This window comes from Protomyctophum bolini (genome assembly GCF_963924005.1).
Source record: "Protomyctophum bolini genome assembly, chromosome: 14".
Classification (NCBI taxonomy): domain Eukaryota; kingdom Metazoa; phylum Chordata; class Actinopteri; order Myctophiformes; family Myctophidae; genus Protomyctophum; species Protomyctophum bolini.
The window spans coordinates 23,106,349-23,128,443 of record NC_137875.1 but is presented as its reverse complement, the minus strand read 5'-3'; the positions used below and the strand labels follow the sequence as shown (position 1 = coordinate 23,128,443).

The 22,095-nt window shown below is 41.8% G+C and overlaps 3 protein-coding genes across 14 annotated transcripts in view; 2 read left to right on the top strand and 1 right to left on the bottom strand.

Annotated features, from left to right (window-relative positions):
- Positions 1-1,182: 1,182 nt before the first annotated feature.
- On the bottom strand, positions 1,183-10,187 carry exo1 (exonuclease 1). Its single transcript, XM_080781698.1, has 14 exons — positions 10,113-10,187; positions 9,484-9,680; positions 9,251-9,370; positions 9,033-9,156; positions 8,670-8,807; positions 8,345-8,557; positions 7,598-7,785; positions 6,390-6,492; positions 6,070-6,283; positions 5,719-5,950; positions 4,429-4,984; positions 3,958-4,047; positions 3,060-3,253; positions 1,183-1,449 (listed from the first exon to the last, which is right to left on the bottom strand). Exons 2-14 carry the CDS (start codon positions 9,642-9,644, stop codon positions 1,314-1,316), a joined length of 2,469 nt encoding a protein of 822 aa, XP_080637824.1. The 5' UTR covers positions 9,645-9,680; positions 10,113-10,187; the 3' UTR covers positions 1,183-1,313.
- Positions 10,188-10,737: 550 nt separating this feature from the next.
- On the top strand, positions 10,738-16,286 carry yipf4 (Yip1 domain family, member 4). Its single transcript, XM_080782494.1, has 6 exons — positions 10,738-11,004; positions 11,751-11,904; positions 12,761-12,932; positions 13,875-13,952; positions 14,972-15,085; positions 15,547-16,286. Exons 1-6 carry the CDS (start codon positions 10,947-10,949, stop codon positions 15,682-15,684), a joined length of 714 nt encoding a protein of 237 aa, XP_080638620.1. The 5' UTR covers positions 10,738-10,946; the 3' UTR covers positions 15,685-16,286.
- A 65-nt stretch (positions 16,287-16,351) lies between these two features.
- The window catches only part of birc6 (baculoviral IAP repeat containing 6), a 137,201-nt gene continuing 131,457 nt past the window's right edge, over positions 16,352-22,095 (top strand). For all 12 annotated transcript variants that reach the window (XM_080782490.1, XM_080782484.1, XM_080782489.1 and 9 more), the window contains exons 1-2: positions 16,352-17,253; positions 20,584-20,765. In XM_080782490.1, coding sequence (XP_080638616.1) covers positions 17,043-17,253; positions 20,584-20,765 — 393 coding nt within the window. In that variant the 5' untranslated portion in view covers positions 16,352-17,042. The remainder of the gene's footprint in view (positions 17,254-20,583; positions 20,766-22,095) is intronic.

Here is a 22,095-nt window from a genome sequence, read left to right as displayed (position 1 = left end):
TCGCATGCCAAAAATACCAGATTTACAAGCTGACAACTCATTGCAGATGTGACATGTTGTGAGCTTGTAGATCTCGTCATACGATAAAGTATACATCGGGCTGTCAATGCTTACAGTTCTGACACATACGCTGATGCATAGTACACTTTTAGAGCCAAAGTAAAACATATTATTTCAGCTCTAAAAGTTTAGGCTACTATGCATCAGCCTCAACGAGTGATGAAAACCATGAGGTATACCTCATAACTTGGCTATACATACTGTGTATAGGTCTAACTCATGGCATGGTTGCCATTTTTTTAAAGAATTATTTTCCATTGCAATATAAATTGTTACTTTTGTCTTTTGCTCTGAAGTTAAAGCAGACCAAATGCTCAAAGTGGTCCTCATAAGGCCAAATTCTTCTAATGCACAACACAGTATTACAGTTTTAACAGGGTCTCTAAGAGCAATGAGGGGTAATGGTTAACCATCGTTCTGGCTACACTGCCCCCAAGTGTCAAGGCAGTGTTCCTTTTAGACATTCAGTGCTGTCAGACTGGCAGTGAGTGAGGTCACTGTAAATTGTGCAATAAAAGGTATAGACTGAAGCATGTCTGGCATCTAGAGGAGCTAGTATTCTACTCTATGGCCACAGCATGGAATGAAATTCAAAATCTCTAAACCTTGGTGGAGCAGGAATAATCTCCATTGAACTTAATATGAATGTACTGAGAAAGCTTGACTTGATATGAACATCCCATTATTACTATATAGTAGTAAATGGGGTGGGGTTAACTTTCTGGCAGCATTACAACCAAAATTACCTTAAGGAGACATGACAAGAAAGGCTTGAGTAGCAACAAAGACTGAATCCTGAAATTGTAATCTATCTGGAAAGAGACTAAATATCAAACAAAACTCTTTTCTAGTGGCTGAAAGGTACAGCGTTTACAGTAGTTACTTAGACATTATAAAACAGGTAATAAGGCAGCTGTGTTGTCGCCACATTCCTAGGTTTGCATGCTGGCAAGCCATTTTGAGTAAACACTAAAGTATGCATTGTTCATGTTTCAGCTATCTCACAAGGTGACACATTCTTACACTTCAGTTGGGAAATTATGTCAATAAGCAAACTCGATGCACCCATTTTTCAATGGGTTAAGAATGGACCACAAGAACATATTGAGACTACACACAAACTAAAACAAAAACAGTTTTATTTAAACTAAATCCTTTCAAAATGGTTTGTCCACAAATAATCATTAACATACACAGTATGTTTGATACTAAAGCAACCACACTTAGTAATGAGTGAAAATTATAAAAACGTATCAGAGGCATTTGATTTTGTTTGTGCTGGACACAAAGTAAACATCGTGTTCTTTCTCAGGGGTCAGGGCCAACAGGTTGTCTTTCACTGGCGACAGGGGCTCTGCTTTCTCGCGAGGGTTCATTCTTGGATTCTCTCTGCAACAGACAATAAGACATTTGTGTCAGACCAAGACCATCATTGAGGCTGTGATGTGTAACATACAAATACAACACCCAATGTTTACAGTGAATGAAGGAGATTCACAGCCGAAGATTATTGCCTGAATGTGTTGGGAGCTTTAACCCAGTGTGCGGATGTTTTTAACCTTTTGCTTCATTTCCGTCTTGATATACAGGTATTAGATGTGCACAAAATCTCCCCATTGAATGTTTACTTTATCACAATGAAATACCTCACCTGCTGTGGGCTTATTGCTGTGTAAAGTTCAGACTAGCAGCCACAAAAAGGTAGAAAATGACCAGTATGATGAGCTACACTGAAGCTGATTCGCCATCCAAGTGTTGCACAACATGCTCGCTGACGTCAGCAAGTGTGCATTTGCATGTGGGAGCGACAAGCAAGAAAATTTGTTTAAAATAAAATAACAGGGAACAGCCTGAACAATATAATTAGTTGTTCCCCCTTTACAAGCAGAAATCGTCAATTATGTCACCTGTGTCCCGTTATGTCTTTTCACCAATAAAGCAAATTCTAAGGAGAGCAAAAGTGGAAATTGTGAAACGAAAACATATGATTGATTGACGCTGTACTGCGTCATTGCTGGAGCGCTGAAAAACGTTGAAGAACTTTTTTGAGCTATTGTAGCTTTGTCAGGCAGCAACAAGTGTTGAGCATCAGTAACTTTCTGTATACAGTATAATAATCACCTGCTACGGCACATACTGTACAGTACATGTAGATCTACACACACACACGTTTGTGTTGTCTGAACACAAACATTAAATGCCATTGACAATGAATGGAGAGTTTACACGTGTGAGCAAATCGGCACATGTACATTGTACAGTATATTGGTGCGAACCCTTGGCCAATAAGGGACCACCATTTTTGATGTACGATGATTAGAGCACCCCTCACTTCACACGGGTGTGATTATTGAGGGGTGCCTATATACAGGTTTAATGTTTGTTTTTAGTTCAATGTTTGTTTTAAAAATGCCATTGACACATAGAAGGTTGGGTTCGATTCCCGCTCGGGACGCTGTGGGTGCTGGCGGCGTGTCCTCTCCTCCGCGTCATCAGTGCCCATACCCGAGGCAGGGTTGGCGAAAGGGCCTTTCTGTGTGGAGTTTGGAATAACGTGTTCCTTCCACGCGCTACGTCCAACCAGGGAAACTCCCCCCTGTCAGGTGTAAAGGAGCAACTTGGACACTCATACATGAAGGAAGCATGAGTTCAAGTCCGTTGCTCTCCCCAGGATGGCGGAGGGTGTAGAGCCCAGGATCACATTAGATAATTGACACAGGGGTGAAAATGGGTTACAAAAATCGTGGGATAAAGAATAAATACAAAAATAAATAAAATGCCATTGACAATAAAGAGAATTTAATGTTTGTTTTACATCATCATTACATCACTGTAAGATGATAAGAGTGCCCCTCACTTCACACAGGTGTTTTTATTAACCGTCCTTCCGAGATGGATCACAGAAAAGAAAATCTAATATAATTTGACAGAAAGTTAAACGGTAGTGAGGAGAAAGTTACTGCAATGACTGCAGACATTGATCCAGTAATGAGCCTCACCTTTTGAAGCTGAAGTTCTTCCAGAGGCCAGTGATGGTGGATTGGAGGCCGGGGTTGTTCTCATTATTGGACTGAGCTTTCTTTCCTGGACCCGAAGGCTTCTTCCTCAGTCCACTAGCCCTGGCCGTGCCCGAGGGCCGTATTTTTGTTGCCGTCCCATGGTCGCTGCGATTCGGCCTTGGAAGGCCTGGCACCTGAATAAAACGAGAAGGCGAGTAGAAGAGTGATGAAGAGAATGAACAGGTGTGGGAAAAGGCGTTAACCACTTAAACCGTATCTACTTTGTTGACCAGGGTCCCCCAGCGGTCTATACTACTCCATCTACACCAAGGGTTGTATTTTGCGTGTCTTAAGTACCAGGTCTTATTCCCTAACTTGAGTAAACTAAAGACCTGGAGGCGTGATCAATGCTCTTTGGCCACTCAGAATAGCCAAATGGCATTGATCACGCCTCCAGGTCTTTAGTTTACTCAAGTTAGGGAATAAGACCTGGTACTTAAGACACGCAAAATACAGCCCCAAATCTCTTGCTGAAATGGATGATGATCTACAAGTAAAGTTATTTTCTATTTTCACTGAATGTTCGAATGTTTTTGCTGAATTTTCACTCATTATACCCTGCCTGGAATAGGGACACTAGGGTTCATGTGATTAAGAACCACTCATTATACCCTGCCTGGAACAGGGACACTAGGGTTCATGTGATTAAGAACCACTCATTATACCCTGCCTGGAACAGGGACACTAGGGTTCATGTGATTAAGAACCACTCATTATACCCTGCCTGGAACAGGGACACTAGGGTTCATGCGATTAAGAACCAGAATGATTATGTGTGAGAGAAAAGATCACAGTACCTAGTGGATTCGGTCATTGCACAGCATATACATAAGCTCACCTTAGTTTTCATCAGACTGGGTTTACGATCTTCTTCTGAGCAGTTTGTGGGGCTCTGATCCGTGTCTGAATCTTTGCTTGAGCTTATTTCCTGTGAAACCACAGATAATAGAATCAGCTTACAACCACCATGATGTATTCATGGATACATCATATCTGTGGCAGGTACACCCAGTGCCCACACATTCAATCAAGAGACTTGAACTCTACATTTCATGCACCCAACAGCATCACATTACATGACATCTTACAGAATAAGGACCGCAATGGAAACAAGAGCGCGCGCGCACGCGCACACACACACACACACACACACACACACACACACACACACACAATATTGTTACCTAAGGTATAACGGAACCGTATCATTAAAGCACCTCATAGAAAACATGATATTGACAGATGAAATGGAATTTGGACACTTATAAAGGTGCCATAGGCCGTCAGGGTGGAAATCATAAGCACTTACAAATATAGCATCCGTTGAAGGTGTCGGTGTCGTGACAGAAGAACAAGACGAGTTGGCGAGAACTTCCTCTTTGCGGCAGGATGTAGGCCCGGGCTGGGAGAAATAGGCACTGTCCTGTGAAGGGGGCGAATCGGGGTGCGTGTCCTCCTCATCCTCTGGGTGCAGGTCCACGGGGCATCTGGTGGGGGGTGACGGAGTGAGGTGGGGCTTCTGACCCGGCTTCTGGCGATGGAACTGCTGCAGAGCGGCCAGGCCAGAGACCGTCACCGGGGTTCTGGATTGTTCCGTGGGGGTACCCGACCAACGGAACACGCCCACACCCTGACTGGTGGGTTTGGGGGAGGGGGAAGGGGAGGAAGGTGTGGGGGTGGGGGGAGGACTGGGGGTATCCACAGAAGGGACCTCAGGGGGATCATCTTCGTCGCCCTGGTGGTCTTCCTCGTCTCTCTGAGAGGTCTCGTCATTTTGACTCAAAGCTCGAACGACCACGTCCTGAGAAACCTCCTGCTGTGCCGTAGTGCTCTGACTAATCACCTCACTGGAACTACTAAAGAACCTATGGGATAGGAACATTTTTACAGTGTCACATGAGGACATATAATAACAAATATGTGTGGTTGTACAACAGTAGGGCTGTAAATATTAGGTTTTACATTGCAAAGGATATCTTGGCTATCTGGGTGTCAGCCATTGTACGAACACTTGTCTTTCTTGACAGAAAACAAAACCTTGTAAAGGAAGAAAAAGCAGTACAGTCCATCTGATCTGTGCCAAATCACCAGTTATCGCAATACACTTTACATACTCGTACTGTAGAGCAGTTCGAGTGACCATACTCTAGTCTACAGAGACCCGACAATGGCGACATGCCCTCCACAAGTAAGCAGTTGGCAACGGTACTACAGCAATAACTCTCCAAATGTAATGACTTCCTGGTAACATGTCACTTTCTGTATTCAGACTTCAGAGAACGAATCAACCATGCTGTTGAACTGTCTGCTATTAACTGTTATTTCCTGCTCTAAAACCACCCTAAATCATTGCTAAACTGATAGATTTAGATTTAGTCATTTTATCTGGTGAAATAATGTAATTCCTGCAATTTACATACATATTGCAAAACAAATATGTATCAATAGGCCTCTAAAGTCCTCCTGGTTTGACCTGAGTGGCAGGCAACAGGCTGAATCATATCACTATATTAAAGGAGAGGAGTTTCACAAATGCTTTAGGACAAGACAGAAAATACGTAAGGAATTGTGCCACATTTGACTGGCTGTGTGACTTTACCTGCTGCATGTGACTAAACCATCTCCGTCTGCATCCTGGTTCCTCCTCTGCAGCAGGGTCGCAAAGCAGTTGCGTGGCTTGGCCTGGCCACTGCCAGGCGTGCGCACGTCAAATGGTCTAGTGGAGGGAGTAGGAGTGTCTTTGGTGGTGGTAGCCTGCTCTTGTAACCTTATTCTCTTCTGACTGGACACAGAATACTGCTGAAGTACATCCTGGTCTGACAAAGTGGAGTCTATTTGAGAGGGGGTGGGATAAATGAAATGAATGGCCCATATATCTACACACACCAAATGAGATGACATTAGATTTATTTCTCTACTAGGGCGTTGGAACAGTAACACTAAAACTCACCTTCTCTGGGCCGTTTCACTTGGCAGTCTCTGCTGGGCAGCCGGAGTCCCTGCAGAGTTATGATTCTCTCCTTCCCCCTGGTGGAGGGCGGCCTCTTTGGGGAGCTGAGAGCAGGCAGAGTGGAGGCAGCAGAGCCTGGGATGTAGCCTCTGCTCCAGATACTGGGCTGGGCAGAGGGCCTGTTATTCCAGCTGTGACTTCGAGGTTTTGCTGTCTGGAAAGATGTTTGCAATTTTGTTGTGTTTAAGATGCAAATTAAACACAATTTTATACTATATAAATTCCAAAATTAAGTTGACTATGCAACCTCGTTCTTGTACCTTTGCATTGGGTCTGTCTGGGTTATAATCATCGATCACAACCATGGTGTGGATGTCCAGGTTCCCCAAGGCCATCTGCAAGCCTTTTTCATCCCCTACGTTACTGGAAGCAAATGATCAAGGACAGTATACTCTACAGTCTACAGATAGCAACAAAGAGAACCCACAATTTCAAAACCACACACCCACACACTTCTAATTTACACCACCATCTCATTCGCTTTATTGCGAACGCAGTGATTGCGAACGCAATGAGCGCTTACTATGAGACCTAGCAGATCATGTCTGTCTGTGTGTCCGTGTGTCCCCCCTTTGTGCCCATATATGGAGCTGAGTGATTTGTTTGTGATTGATGCAACACACTCCATATTTGGACGTATAGCTGCTTTGGGGACTCCTTATATGGTTATGGCTAAGTTAAAAACTTAACTTAAAAAAATAATAACTTAAAAATAAATCTTAAAAAAAACCAAATATGTATGAGCTGCGTTCGCTTCCCGCGTTTGCGCGTCTTACTGGTATTTTAGTATCCTAGATTGAACTTTTGTCATGACTTCTTTGAGATCAAGCACTTGACAGCCTCTGGGCAGTACCAACCACTTTTCAAGAAACACTGACCAAAGGGTGCTGCAATCCCCTTGTAGAACTGTATAACATAATTGTATTCCCATCAGGGACAGGAGGTGAGTGTGGGGTATCCAGCTTGATTGTACTTAACCCATTTTGAACCGAGATCAGATTCTAAAAAAATCTTCTACATCCTGACAGTTTTCTGAAAAAGCTATGTTTCTATGTCAGTGGTTCTTTGATTTTTGAGTGGTGCAACCACTCCTACAACCAGCAATGTCCGTGTGTCTGTGTTCACCCACCTATGTGACATTAATGAGCACCAGTATGTACCGTTAATGAGCACCAGTAGGGGTGCTAGAAACAGAGAGAGTGAGAGTGCTGCACTGTTGCCTGCTAATGAGAGAGAGAGAGGAGGGGGGGGGGGAGTTGCACCACTCAGTTCAAACGGGTGTGATTTTCAAAAATAGCAGACCTATAAGCTCGTAGCACGCGATGAGCTTGTAGATCTGCTATTTTTCAATAGCTAAAGCATAACATAATGCTAACACCATTATGGCAAAATGGGTTAATTATAGAATACAGACAGTATGGCAGGGCAGGACGAAGCTTGACTGGCATGCTACAGTGCTGAAGGATACTGCCCGGCATAGCTCAGAGAGGCAGGGTTTATGTGTTCCGGGTATGGATTGAGCGGCACAACCTTCCTCTTGACGGTATCAAATACCAGCTGGTAGAGAAAGGTGTTTTCGGCCTTGACGAAGCCCTCAATGTACTCGTCTGGTACCTCCAAATTCATCTTCAGGTACTGGCCAATCTTCTTAATTACCTGAATGCAAGGAGAGAGATATAAAAATGCTGTGTGGAACGGGTGGATATACTTTTTATGTTGAAATGAAAATCTTCCTATGTCATACGTTTGGGCTGACGAAATGATAGGCAATACATTCTCTGTCTTTATTTCACCATGTGACATTTAGCACTTTTGTAAGTAAAGGACTATTTTTGCATTCAAATAGCCTTAATGTTCATTTTTTGTTATCATACATTCAATTTCAAGCTTTGTCATGCACTCAACCCAGCGCTTTTCAAGCACCTGGCAAAAGACTAGGAGTGGATCACATCATCACACACAGGTTAACTGCTGATGAATATAGAGTAGATCTCTGAGAGAAGATATGATCACACCAATGCAGAACTAATGCTAGTTTTAAAATGCCAAACCAATAAAGAGAACAATATACTCTTCTTTGGCGAGTACTGTTCATACAGTAATGCTAAAGATTAAAGAATGCGCAAACGACTATCCACCATTTCCATTTCTGTTCGGAGTACTTTGAAATGGCTGAAAGACAAGTGCCTAAGCTATTAATTGGAAGTTAACTTACCCTGAGGATATCAGGATTGTTAGCCATCTTCAGCAGCTTGCAGGCCTTGCCAAGTCCGATGCCATACAGCGAGGGCAGATAGTCACAGCCAGAGAGGATGCACATGTGGCGGAACTTCTCCTCTGTGAAAACGTCCCCCAGAGAACGACAGCGGCCCAGGTTATTCTGGTCTATTTCCAGCCCATTCCCCTCCTTGTCCATCTTCAGGATCACCTGTGTGTGGTAGAGAGAGCTGAATTGTTTTCTCCCAAGGTGCTGACCGTGTGTTGTGCATGCATGGTTGAAGCAATGGACAAATTACTGAATTAACTAATTAATAATGTACCTTTTTACAGCCAAAAGCCAGCAGGTCAGAGTCCTCTGTGATGATAGCCTGGGCCATTCCAGACTTGCTGAGGTAAGCCAGCTGGGCATCTGCCTCATATGGAGCTACCACACAATCCACCCCTTTGGTCCTCGCAGCCTGATGGGAGGAGAAATGGAGAATACACAAACATTTTCCCCCATAGTTGTAAAATTGTATGTTTAGTTACATACAATGTTATGTAGAGAGTATAAAACCAATATAGTGTTGACATATATAGGCAGCTATATATATATATATATATATATATATATATATATGGCTATTTATTAATTATCCTAGAGAAAGTAATGCCACTTGTCTAGCAATAGCATATGTCCCAACCTTGATGACATCATGAGCCATGGAAGGGGTGACACTGATACAGCGTGTAAAGCATTCCCTGGCTTCTGAGATCTTTCCTTCACGGAGCAGCTGCTTGCCTTTCTGAAGATTGGCTTGTCGACGTCTAGAGAGAAAATTATAGTAGTAAATAAAGGCTATGCTAAATATATCCATTCAGTCATTCATCTAGCTGATTAAAAATAGTTTTTAATACGTACTCTCTACGTGCCTTGTCCACTTCTTGCTTTGATGGCAGATTGCATCCATCAAACACCAGAATTGGTTTCACACCAAAGGACAGTAGCATGTCCACAAATTTCATACAGTACCACACATATCTATGATTAGAAGAAAACAAAACATATGATGTATTGATATTCCACAACCATTATAAGTATTTATAACGTTATATATTATAACCATTACTAACTTTCTAACACCCCAAACTTACTGCTCAGTTGGTTCCCCTTTGGCAAGCTTTTCAGCACATGAAAATGCCCCTTTATGCAGCCAACAGTAGGTGTCAACAGCCACGGTCTGCCCTTTGTACTTTTTCACATGGATGGGCTCTGTCGCATCTTTGAGAAACTGCAACAACCCAGTAATACCCATTATTGCGATCAATCAACTTATCCTGAATGTGTGCACCTGTAACAGAAAATGTCAAATAGCCGATCAGAGCGGTCCACAACACGTTGTGTAAACTTATACGTAGATTATTTTGCCAAATATTCGCATACTTTCGTCGAATTATTATGAGGTTAAAATATACTGGCAAGTGGCAACCATGTTCGAAGTGAACGCTCGTGCAGGAAACCCGAAACCCCGTTGGCTTAAAACTGCAATGCAGATACTACCACCACCATTGTTTTAAAATGCATTTAGAGTTAGTTCTGAAATAACGGGATAGCTGTCCACATTCCGAGTTGTGCCTGTGGCCATCTTTCGCAGTCAGTCAGAGTGAACAGTCTGAGTCTGCCACTGCCCACTGGTCAACGGTGACCGAGAATGTGAACCGAAACGGCAAAGCCAAACAGAAACATGAATTTAACATTGAATTGTTATTGAATTAACGCGTACCTTGGTTGCGTCTCACTGCAAACAGTTGACGAAAACAACAATCTTGTTCTTCATATAGCACGGCAGGCGGGATTTGTTTTTTGCGGCAAAAAGAAGTGGCACATCGTAAGTCATTCCCATTGGTCAGTTCTTCATCGCCAGCCAATCAGTATCGCATCACCAGAGGAAGAAGAAGTAAAATAATCGTGTTCCCGGTGGTGGGTTCCGGTTTGCGTCGCATTGTTTTTGTTCCCCACATAACAAGCATATTTATACTCTAAGTTCCGGCCGCCTGATAACGTAAAGTTATTTCCGTCCAGACCGGATCAGGAACACAAAACACACACACACACACACACACACACACACACACACACACACACACACACACACACACACACACACACACACACACACACACACACACACACACACACACACACACACACACACACACACACACACACACACACACACACACACACACACACACACACACACACACACACACACACACACACACACACACACACACACACACACTCTCTCTGTTTCATGCACATTTACACGTTTCACCCACCAGGTGGCAGGAGGTTCCCTCCTCTGTGGTGTTTGTCTTTGGTTTCGTGTTGGATTTGACGTGTCTCCTTTTCTCCCAGGTTTCCTTGCACTTCCTGCTTTCGATCGCAGCAGTGTCAGTAGTGAAACGACAACAAAATGGAATAGTTTTTTCGTTCTTGGGCGAAACTTCGTCAATGTCAGCCTTGGTTTCAAGCGTTTCCAAATAAATTACAGCGATCAGATGGTTTAAATGTCATTTCCTGGGTCCTGAAGCGCGTTGCAACAACATCAACAATGCAGTTCTCTCCCACCAATGGAGATTTCACGTTCGTCTCATCGACAGAGGCTGAAGGTAATGCCTGGGTAGCTTAACAGCTAGCAGGCCTCACAATTCACATATCACCCTATGTGCTGAACGGTCTTTATGTTCAAAACCAAGTCATCCTCGTTGTGAAGCGATTTGATCTATCTATGCTTTCACTAATCGCGTCAGTTCACTCAGATATTAGGATTGTCTGCAGCTTAGCGATATCAGCTCAGTGAAGTTTAGCATGCTACAATTAAGCACCTACCACGTAAACGTAGCTGCCCTTTTTATTTGACAGCTGAGCTGAGCCTTGCATGCAAGTTATTTAACGGTTTGTCATTCCATTTCATTACTTATATAGTAGAATAGTAGAATATATGTGTGGTTTGTGTACAGTATGGAAAGCCTATTGTGTAGTATTTATGATCAGCAGTCCAAGACAGTCAACCCAGGTCCACTTTAAGTCTAGAGCATTTAAGTGGTTTAATCTTCTATCATTGACTTTACGTTTTCTGTTCTTTTACAAAGTGGATTTTAAATATGTCGTATATCATAAACTGTTTGATGGCATTCCTGTGATTGTCTTTACAATTGTCATTTGAAAGTGTTTTCCTTGCCGTGTATTCCATGATCACAATCTACACAGCATAGCTAGCCTTAGTTCCAGACTTGGGTGTATTTTAGTAATGTTGACATTTGCATATCTATGTCAACATTGATAGAATACACCTACGAGAGTCTTGATCTCTAAGGCTATACACTATTTTCAGCTATTACCTTGTTCTCCACAGAGCTCAGTGGTACCATCGATGCCCCGGACATTAAGCTGAACATGGCCAGCGAGAGTGGAAAAGACCCATATGCCACCACGTTTCTGAGGCAACGAGGGTATGGATGGCTGCTGGAGGTGGAGGAGGATGATGGTGAAGACATCAAACCTCTACTGTGAGTAAACCTAAAATTTCTGTTGTTTCACTAGGAAGAAACAATAAAATCAGCACACAAGAATGATGCTCCCATCATGGGTTTAATTTTTTGGTCCGGGAGGTAGAGGCCCAGGACAGGATGTGCGTGTCACTTTTTTATTTTTTATTTATAGTGCTGTATATTTGTTGCTAATTGTTATTAAATTAAATTTGGATTAATTGTAAACAAGCCAATAGAGCGCCGCAGTCCCGCCCCCTTTCAGAAAAACGAGTGGCCCAGGAAATGAAAACCCAATGCATTCTCCCATCGGCACTTCTAATACAATTTATTTAAAGACGGTTACGCCGCGGACAAAGCCAACTCGGATCGTGACAAATCACGACAATGAACACAATGTTTTGGGCCGAAAAACAAAACAAATAGTGTTGACTTTTCTTCTTTCTAATGATTTGATCGGCCCAAAACATTGTGTTCATTGTCATGATTTGTCACGATCCGAGTTGGCTTTGTCCGCGGCGTAACCGTCTTTAAATAAATTATATTAGAAGTGCCGATGGGAGAATGCATGGTGTTTTCATTTCCTGGGCCACTCGTTTTTCTGAAAGGGGGAGGGACTGCGGCGCTCTATAGGTTCCTTGGGTTTAAATCCTCTTAGCAGATCTTGTATTGAACAGTACTTTCCTGTGCTCTTTTTTTGCAAGCTGTAAAGTATTCAATCAATCAATGAATCAATCAATCAATGACCACTGTGTTTATGGTACTTCGGTCAGTAGTAACTTAGTAAGCACTAAGCATGCTTTTCATTATTGAGCCAAATGATAGTGACAGGCTTTTATTTTATTTGACCTTGACTGCTATTTTGTGTCCATACCAGGGAGGAGCTGGACATTGACCTGAAGGACATCTACTACAAGATTCGCTGTGTGCTTATGCCTATGCCCTCTCTAGGATTTAACCGTCAGGTGGTGAGAGACAACCCAGACTTCTGGGGCCCTCTAGCTGTGGTGCTGCTCTTCTCGATGATCTCCATCTATGGACAGTTTAGGGTAAGCAGCATGTACCATAGACGAGCACTTACTCTTACTCTATGCAGTGACATTTATTTTGTTAAAATAATTGTTAAATAGATCTATATTTGTCTCTTTATTCTGCAACATGGATCTCCTTGTCTCATGTTCATTATTATACATGATAAACAAGTGAAATTGGAAGTTATGAAGTGGATCACTTCACTATAAAAGTAAAACTGAAGATGACAAATACAAATTATCTCTGTGGCGTTCTCTCTCCTGATTGGATTAATATGGTATACCTACCTAAACATGTATTTACCAAAGAGCTGGAGAGATGGTAGACTGTAGTGTAAACAAACAGTACAGCAATGATCGCTCTATAAATATAGATTTTCTTTTACTTACACACACACACACACACACACACACACACACACACACACACACACACACACACACACACAATGTATCACTTTCACCACCTTTAATGATGATGCTTTGTCAATTATAGTTTTGCATCACAAGGTACAGTAATTATAAAATTGAAGACTTCTAGCTACAGTACACTACATGTGACTTTTCTTAGTGAATCCAATTGATTTTGTCCAATTTGTATGGTAGAATGTTAATACAAGACTAACACAACTGTCGTGCCAGTGATGGATTATTTAGTGTACCTGTTCTTTTTTACTTGTGGTCTGGTTTTAATGTTGACCACAAGTTGGCAGTTGGTACTCAAAATTCAATACATCTTAGAGCAAATAGGCGTACTACTCTATTGGCTCAGTGAAAAATTGACACTCGAGCATGGGATCTGGGTTCGAATCCCCAGTAGGACATAAAAGTTATAGTGCATATAGGCTGTGAAGAGGGTTATGGCCCTGTATTAAGAGGAATCCTAAAGCTTCCGTTCCTCTTGTTTAAAAAGTTAAACAGCACATGCATCTGGATTTATTCTTTATCATATTTCCCAAGGTTGTCTCTTGGATTATCACCATCTGGATATTTGGATCTCTAACAGTCTTCTTGCTGGCCCGTGTTCTTGGTGGAGAAGTAAGTTCTATAGATATTAAAGGGACACTTCACCCCTTTTGCAACCAGATCTTATTTTAATGATGTTTGGGAGACAAGAAACTGGGGTTTCCTGGGGTTTTTATGTGGGTAATATGTGTTTTTAGACATTTTAGTATTTCCAAGTGTCCATGATGTCATGGACACTGGACTCACTTACTTCCTGGACTACATCAAGGACTATCTAAAGAGGACCAGAAGCGAAGACCGTACGGTGGACGCCATGTTGCCCTGGAAGGAAAGAAACATGCGCAGTTGAGACCAGGAAGTTGTACATGACAAAATAGATACGGCACAAATGGTCTAGCAGATGGCGTGATGGCACTGAAAGGAGAGATGCTTGTACATATGTCATGTCCGACCAACATTACTGTCTGTGTGATGATCCATGCTGGGACTTACTTATCCACTTGCTGTTAAAACGTTAATATAAAATGTAAAATCCAATGACCGTGATATGCTATATAAGCATCTCTCCTTTCAGTGGCATCACGCCATCTGCTGGACCATTCGTGCCATATCTATGATTTGTCATGTACAACTTTCTGGTATCAACCAAGGACTGTCTAAAGAGGACGAGACGCGAAGACCGTACGGGTGACGCCATGTTGCTCCATGGAAGGAAAGAAACATGCGCAGTTGAGACCAGGAAGTTGTACATGCACAAATTTGGGCATGTACAACTTCCACCGTACGGTCTTTGCTTCTCGTCCTCTTTAGATAGTCCTTGGACTACGTGTTGTGCCAGTAAGACAGCCCTCCCTCTATACATAAGGAGCAGTGCACCAAAGCATTATGGCAATTGTAGTCCAGGAAGGAAGTGAGACCAGTGTCCATGACATTGACACTTTAAAATACTAAAATATCTAAACACGCATTTCTTCTCAGAGGGGGTGAAGTGGCCCTTCATGTAGCTTAGTTGTACTGCAAGTGATTTCATATTTTGTATCATTGCACACGTACATATTTACCTTATGTCGTGATGTTCTTCTCTTAACAAGGTGTCATATGGGCAAGTCCTTGGAGTGATTGGGTACTCCCTTCTCCCACTCATCGTTGTGTCCCCTCTGCTTTTGGTGATCGGGGGATTTGAAGTGGTTGGTACGCTAATAAAAGTGAGTGAGCTTATCTAATTTATCAGTTTCTTGTTCTTATGAGTCAAATATATTTGTATTAACATGAACAGTATTAACAATCTACAAACCTATTATCCAAGTTGCTGTGCAAATTAATGGAAGGTACAGAGCAGTGAGCGTATGCCAGGTTTTAAAGTAATTTGTAAGAAGTAAAAAAATCTTGCACAGACGAGATGCAAAAGTGTGCTCCTCTTACCGTAACATATGAAAAATCAAAAACCGATACCGGTACATCCATGGAATGGTGAATATTGTAAATACGATGTTACTTATATGTGCGGTCCTAGGTGTGTGCTGCTTATCAAGTATTTTACCACAGGACTATCGGAATCAAGGTTAAGAACTATCCGTTTTAGAAACTATTTTAAACAACAGGTGGTAATGTTATTTTACTCAATATTGTGGTTAATCTAACCATATTCCTTGTTTTCATATTGCAGCTTTTTGGAGTGTTTTGGGCTGCTTACAGTGCTGCGTCACTGCTTGTCGGAGACGAATTCAAAACGAAGAAGCCCCTTCTCATATATCCTATTTTTCTTTTGTACATCTACTTCCTATCACTGTACACTGGTGTCTGACTGGGCACATTGCTTCTGTGGACCTTTTGTTGGATACGGACCCTGGAGCAACGCAAAGAGAAAAGACAATTCCACAACGAAACATAAGGAGCTTGGGTTTAAAACCCCCCCCAAAACATTTTCTTTTCTTCTTCTTTTTAACCCTGTTACAATCCTAGACTGTGGGAATATGGGGTATCAGATTAATATGTATATAGTTGTGTCCCTTTATGTGCTCAATAAAAAAAAAGAAAATCCCCACATGGAAGCTTTTACAGATTGAACCGCTGTATGCACATTTTTGTTGTCATATGCCTATACAAACAGCCACTGTGTCTCTGCAATTACTTTATCATTGTAAGTAACTGTTTGTAGAAATGGAAATTCTGGTAGCCTATTTATGACATAGATTGAAGGGTTACCTATTTGACTTTTTATTTTTACATTGAAGAGCGTGTTGCCAAATATCTTTGTTCAATTTGAACAAACCCCCATAAATGAGGTTTGGTGAAAGTTTAACAAACTTTTATGCATTATTTCTTTTAAAACATTTCTTAACTTATACAGTCTGGGTAAGTGGTTTAGATGGGCACTTTGAATGAAATAAAGCATTGTCTATTTGAGTTTTTACCTCATTTGAGTCATTATTTTATAAGCATTTTTGTAATACACTATTAAAGAACCACATATGTACCAAGACATTGTTGAATCACATTGGAATGGTTACAATTACAAGTAAGCATAAATGAGGGTTAAATGTGTAAAATCTGTTTAGGTGTTTCTAATGACAGATGATCTTATCAACATACTGAGCTAAGTCAACTGCCACAATGTTCAGAATATTGTGGCAACTATTTTTGGATTCAAAGGCTTACTGCAAGCATGCAAGAACAAAGAAAAATCAACAGCTCAGGAAGAAGAAAAATAATAAAAGTGACAATGTTTTTCATGGTTCACTGAATTTAGCGAAGAGAACGAGTAGGAGGAGTGTAATTGCCTCTTTTTTTTTTTACGATTACATAGTCTTATGCCTATTATGTATACTGAACGTTCAGCATATTCATCAACGTTGTTCTCGTCGTGCACTTGCTGTTCTCGCGTGACATTGCAGGGAGCCGCTACGCTAGCCCCGTTTACCTGACGTCCATCTGACAGTCAGAGAGCCGTGCCTGGAGTTTTCCTCCAGCACTGATGGTGAATAGCTACTGCTGCGGTCTGAGTGACGGCCGGAGGAGACGCAGCCGCAGGAGGGGAGAGAGTCAGCAGTGGCAGAAAAAGACCGATAGTTCGGGGTTAGCCCTTTTAGATTGATCAATATTACTCGTGTCAACTGAGATCCCTGAAAATATAGCAAAGAGAAGGGGAAAAATAAAGAAAAAATGGCGGCCGCGGCCTCGCCGGGCTCTGGCTCGTCCACCTCCTCAGACTGGATTGTGCTGAGAGACGGTTGCCTGCGTTGCGACGACGAGGGCCTGCGAAGCCTCTCCTATCACCCGGCCCTGAACGCTATCCTAGCCGTGACCAGCCGGGGCGGCATTAAAGTCATAGACGGCACGTCGGGCGCCATTCTGCAGGCTTCTGCTTTACATGGTGAGTGTCACAGGTTTCCTGTCACTGTGTTTGGCCGTGACAATAAACACGACTCACGCAAGACAGCGGGCAACGGAGGCAATAACCTTAGCTAACGTTAGCTAATAGCTGGATGCAAAATAAACCTAGGTGGTGTCGGTGATGTCACAACAAAGCGGCATGTGGTGGAACCACGGATTCAGACTCCGTGGGGACCGGTGGGGTCGCCGCGCGCGCTGTCACGCACGACTGTGGATGAGTGGGGAAAATGCCGGTAATTTTGTCGAACGGCACACTTAAAACAGAAAGAAATGTTAAGACGCATCATCACGACACTATCGAAAGCGTAATAATGTCAACAACAGTCGAGGGCCCTGAGCTTCCGATTGCCCGTGACGTCACTGATGTGTCCTTTATACCTCTATTATTCTAGTCTACTAACCGCTGTCTTCAGTTCAGGGCCTTGCTAACTACTATCATCATGCCAGTACCATCTGTTGTACTTGCATTATGCAGTGAGAAATACAAATAGTGCCCCACACTCAAACCATGCTGTGATCATTGTGTTATGCGGCTGAATTGAAGCTGCTGCCTACAGTACAACTTGTACGCTAATGTTGGCTAACCTATGGTAATCGCATCATGACATGATAGCATTGTCAGCTAAGTTAGCATAACGTCCACTCTGCTGCTGCTAGCCCAGCAACCTTACAAGTTACAAAGCCAATGTTCTGCTCCAGTATTGCAACAAATTATGCAATGTATGTATAACGGCTAAACGCTTCCCGTATGGTCATTGCTTTCCTAACATAGTCCTTTTTATATTGGCCATACAGATACATGTGACAATTTGATGAATATTGACATGCTGTAGTCGAGGCTATCAAGCCAGGTTAAAGCATAATGTGTACACTGTCTCTGCAAAAAAATGTCTTGTATTTTTTCGGTTTAACGTTAGAAATACCACAGCCTCTTCTTTGGGCTGTCAGCTGATGTTGGCACATTTAATAAAACAAGTATGTTGTAAATGTTACCACGCAGACTTAATACATTGTTATCCATGGATTCGATATGTGATTCTGGAATTCATAAAAACAGTATTATTGTATACGTCATATATCATAGGCTAAATCATACATTACATAACATTGTTGAGCTCTTCCCTTGTATAGATGGGCATCTCTCCAGCCTTTTAGTCTTGTTGCACAAAAGAGAATGTAGGTTAGTATTTATGTTTAACTGACATTTGATGTTCTTTTTTTAAATTTATTATAGTAATTAAATTAAGTGTGCTGCCTTGGTACTTTAGCTGTATCATATTGACAACATAACAATACAGATTATTTTAGTACATATTCTAAAGTAGCCTATTTGTTATTTTTAAGATATTTTAAAATCTCACTATTCCTATGCCATTATGCAGCATTTGGTCAAGTTTGGTGTGTGAAATGTGAATTTGTGTACTGTACTGTGTAGCTATAAGAGAAAAAAAAGAAGCAAGCAAGAGACTAGAGATAGTCTATAGAAAAGAATACCAGCACTCACTTTGTATCCAATAGTATTCTTGTTTTTTTATTCAGTTTTCCCCAGCAGCAAACAACAACACAGACGTTTTGGCCCAGAAGCCTTCCTCAGCATAAAGCACAATTCTTTTTAGTTTTGATATTTTGATGGATTTTTTTGATTTCACGATTTACACTGAGGAAGGCCTCTGGGCCGAAACGTCCGTATTGTTGTTTGCTGCTGGGGGAAACTGAATAAAGAAACAAGAATCCTATTGTTGACTCGAGCCAGATTCGAACCGGGTCACTTGTGTGAGACATGAGGTGAAAGGGACAGTCAGTTGAAATGATCATTCAACATGAAGTTTCTTGTTATGCCTGCTGATTCACCCAACAACGGTTAAGATGTTTGTTATATATATATTAGTTATATTATCTAAATCCAGTATACAAATGAGGACTGGAGCATTTCTTACTTTCGGTTTCTATTTATACCATTCTCGTACTGCACGCTCTGGTGCTAATTCATCTAATGGTCTGCAATGCATGTGTAAACTTAAACTTAGTAATGATAGGCAACTAACTAGGCATAGCAAAGCTTTACTTGAAGTATCAGTTTAAAGTGACGCATTGTCTGTTCATGAGGAAGAGAACTTGGTGGACCTGACTACTACCCTTTTACTATCTCTATCTCATCTGTCTTTCTGTCACAAATGGGCCTTTCAAGCATAGTCGGCAGACTCAGGATCATTGTTTTCTACATTTCATTATAATTTTTATTTTTAGACTGATTTTGAATTAAACATCTCACATGCATGAACAGTTCAGCATTAACAACTCATAGCACATTGACAATTGGGATGGTGTCAAACCAGATGTGCCTGGATGTTTGTTGTATTACCACAATACCTTTCTGTGACGGAGTTCCCAACAAATACAGTGCTGCACAAATTTTCCCCGGTGTATCTTCCCTAGAATAAAGATTTAATTTCAAGGGTAGAACAGAGACATCAGAATTGGAAGAGTCTTCCGGTTCAAGAGCCACATGATTCTGAAGCATACATCCGTATGACGGTGACCTCACTGACAAATGCATGGTATATTTATTCTAGGCTGCAAGGAAGCGTTCAATGTGTTTCAGCATAATTGTTTTACCTGCTATGAATTAACATAATAAAAAACATTTTGTACCTCATCAATATGCAGATGATATATCAATGCTGGAATCATCCTGGTCATTGGTGTCGGTGTGATATAAAAATTCAAATAAATGAAATACTTAATGGAATACATTTTTTCCCATTTCCCCACATGGCTGAACAGAAAATATTGGGAATATTGGGACTGTAGCTTCTGTCCATCTATTGCATTGACATGTTGCCCTCTGAGGATTTCTCTTTGGCAGAAGGCAGAATGATATAACGGTCAAGACAAAGGATAAGCAGAAGAAATTGGATAACTTACGATTGAATGTCGAAAGGACTTTAAAGCAGCCATGTTCATTTGGATAGAACTCAAAATAGAATAATGCCTGCCAATTTCACAATGAATAAGACATGAAATGACATGAATTGTCGCGTTCTGGTTTTACTATTCCCAGTATTTATGCTGAGTTTCTGCACCCAAGAGATAATTCTCTGTGACCAAGGACTAGATTCGAATTTCGAAACCTTTAGTTGCTGACTAATTTGCCTAGCTCACTATACTCTGCAGTGGCTCAATGACGGCTGCTCGCTTACATGACCTATAAGAATGAAGTGTGTATAATACACCTGTACCCTGTCATGCGTCCTTCTAACCTCTACTCTTTTGCTTTAATGTGTTCTCTCTCTCTGTCTCCTTGGTCCAGCTAAACCTGGGGGTCGTGTCAGGTGTCAGTACTTCCCTGCGGTGGACAAGGTGCTTTTTGTGGATGACTATGCAGTGGGATGCAGAAAGGACCTTAATGGTATCCTGCTGCTGGATACGGCCCTGCAGGCCCCCGTGGCCAAGCCTGAGGACATGGTCCAGCTGGAAGTGCCCGTCACAGAGGTAAGCGGGAACTACCTGGCCGTTTACTATTCAAAGTTAGACACACTCATAAGGAAGTAATGTACAGAGATGTTCACATTGTTGGAATGAGTGGATGAAATGTTCATTGGGTACAGTTTATGAAAAAGATGGAGGCTGCTCATCTAAAGACCAGACCAATGCAACTCCATGCAACTAATTGCAACCATTATCCCCAATGACAGTTGCAAGGAGTTGTGTTGGTGTGGACTGGCCTTAAAAGGGAAGGCAAACGTGCACACTAATAGCCTGCATCCTTAGACTCCGGGTGTCCTGGGATGCAATTATGTACTCTAACGTCGCTGTACTCTTAAGTAGGACTTGTAAAATGTCCCTGGGACCCATCTAAATTCTAAAAGACCACCCTGGGTCCAGGCACCCATTACATTGAATCCTTTTTACATAACACACACGCGCACGCGCGCGCACTTGATGAGTGCGTGTCTGGTTGGACACAACCTTTGACACAATCTTGTTTCTGGTTTGACACACATTCATCTGACAAATGTCAAAACGACATTAGTGACATTGTTTAATAAAAAAAACAAGTTTTATTGGCAACCTAAAACATATGTCAAATTGTCAATAATTTCTTAGGTTAAAAGTTGACCTTGATGTGAGGAAGTTTAGGCATATTATATTGAATTAATCATGCAAGCCGTTTCACCTATTTGACCAAAGTCACTTCTCTTATGTCATGTGTTCCATTGCACCATACACACTGCTCTGCTCCCACTTTGATAAGGCATTATGGCTGGCTGTTAATGCGTGTGCTGCACAAACGGAGACAAATGTGTGGAGTAGTGCTGGAGAACTTTAAACACTGGATGTGTGTCGATATGATAGGTCTGGATAATCGATACAGTAGTATGGTGAAAAGTTATATTTGATGCTCGGCTTTACTGAGTTGTTTTGCACTGCCCTTCCTTGCATTGACAAACTGGCTGCCTGTGGGCAACTGGTCATGTCAACTAGTGTCTCTCCTTTGGCCAAATAAAAATGGCAGTAAATATTTATTTCACCAAAAAGTACAAATTTGCAACACAAGGACATGGTTGGTGTTAAGAAAATCATTTTACATGCAAAGATTATCAACTATAATGTATAATCCAAATGCAATTGTCACACTCATTAGGTAGTTTCACTTCAGGCACCAGGCATTTAGCATGTGAGCTTTTTCTTGTATAGTCATACTTTGAACACCACATTGTGATTTGCTGCTTCATTTGCAAACTGCACACACATTGATGGTACATAATTGGACAGCGAGGCGTGCTGTTAATGTGCCACACTTTACCAACAACTTATCAGT

Coding starts and splice junctions, on each gene's coding strand:
- exo1 (XM_080781698.1), bottom strand. CDS start 9,644: ATGGGTATTACTGGGTTGTTGCAGTTTCTCAAAGATGCGACAGAGCCC. Junction 6,493..7,597: donor TCTCTGAGCTATGCCGGGCA/GTATCCTTCAGC, acceptor ATTTGCTTCCAG/TAACGTAGGGGATGAAAAAG. Junction 3,254..3,957: donor CCAGTCTGATGAAAACTAAG/GTGAGCTTATGT, acceptor CGTTTTATTCAG/GTGCCAGGCCTTCCAAGGCC.
- yipf4 (XM_080782494.1), top strand. CDS start 10,947: ATGCAGTTCTCTCCCACCAATGGAGATTTCACGTTCGTCTCATCGACA. Junction 11,905..12,760: donor GAAGACATCAAACCTCTACT/GTGAGTAAACCT, acceptor TGTCCATACCAG/GGAGGAGCTGGACATTGACC. Junction 12,933..13,874: donor CCATCTATGGACAGTTTAGG/GTAAGCAGCATG, acceptor ATATTTCCCAAG/GTTGTCTCTTGGATTATCAC.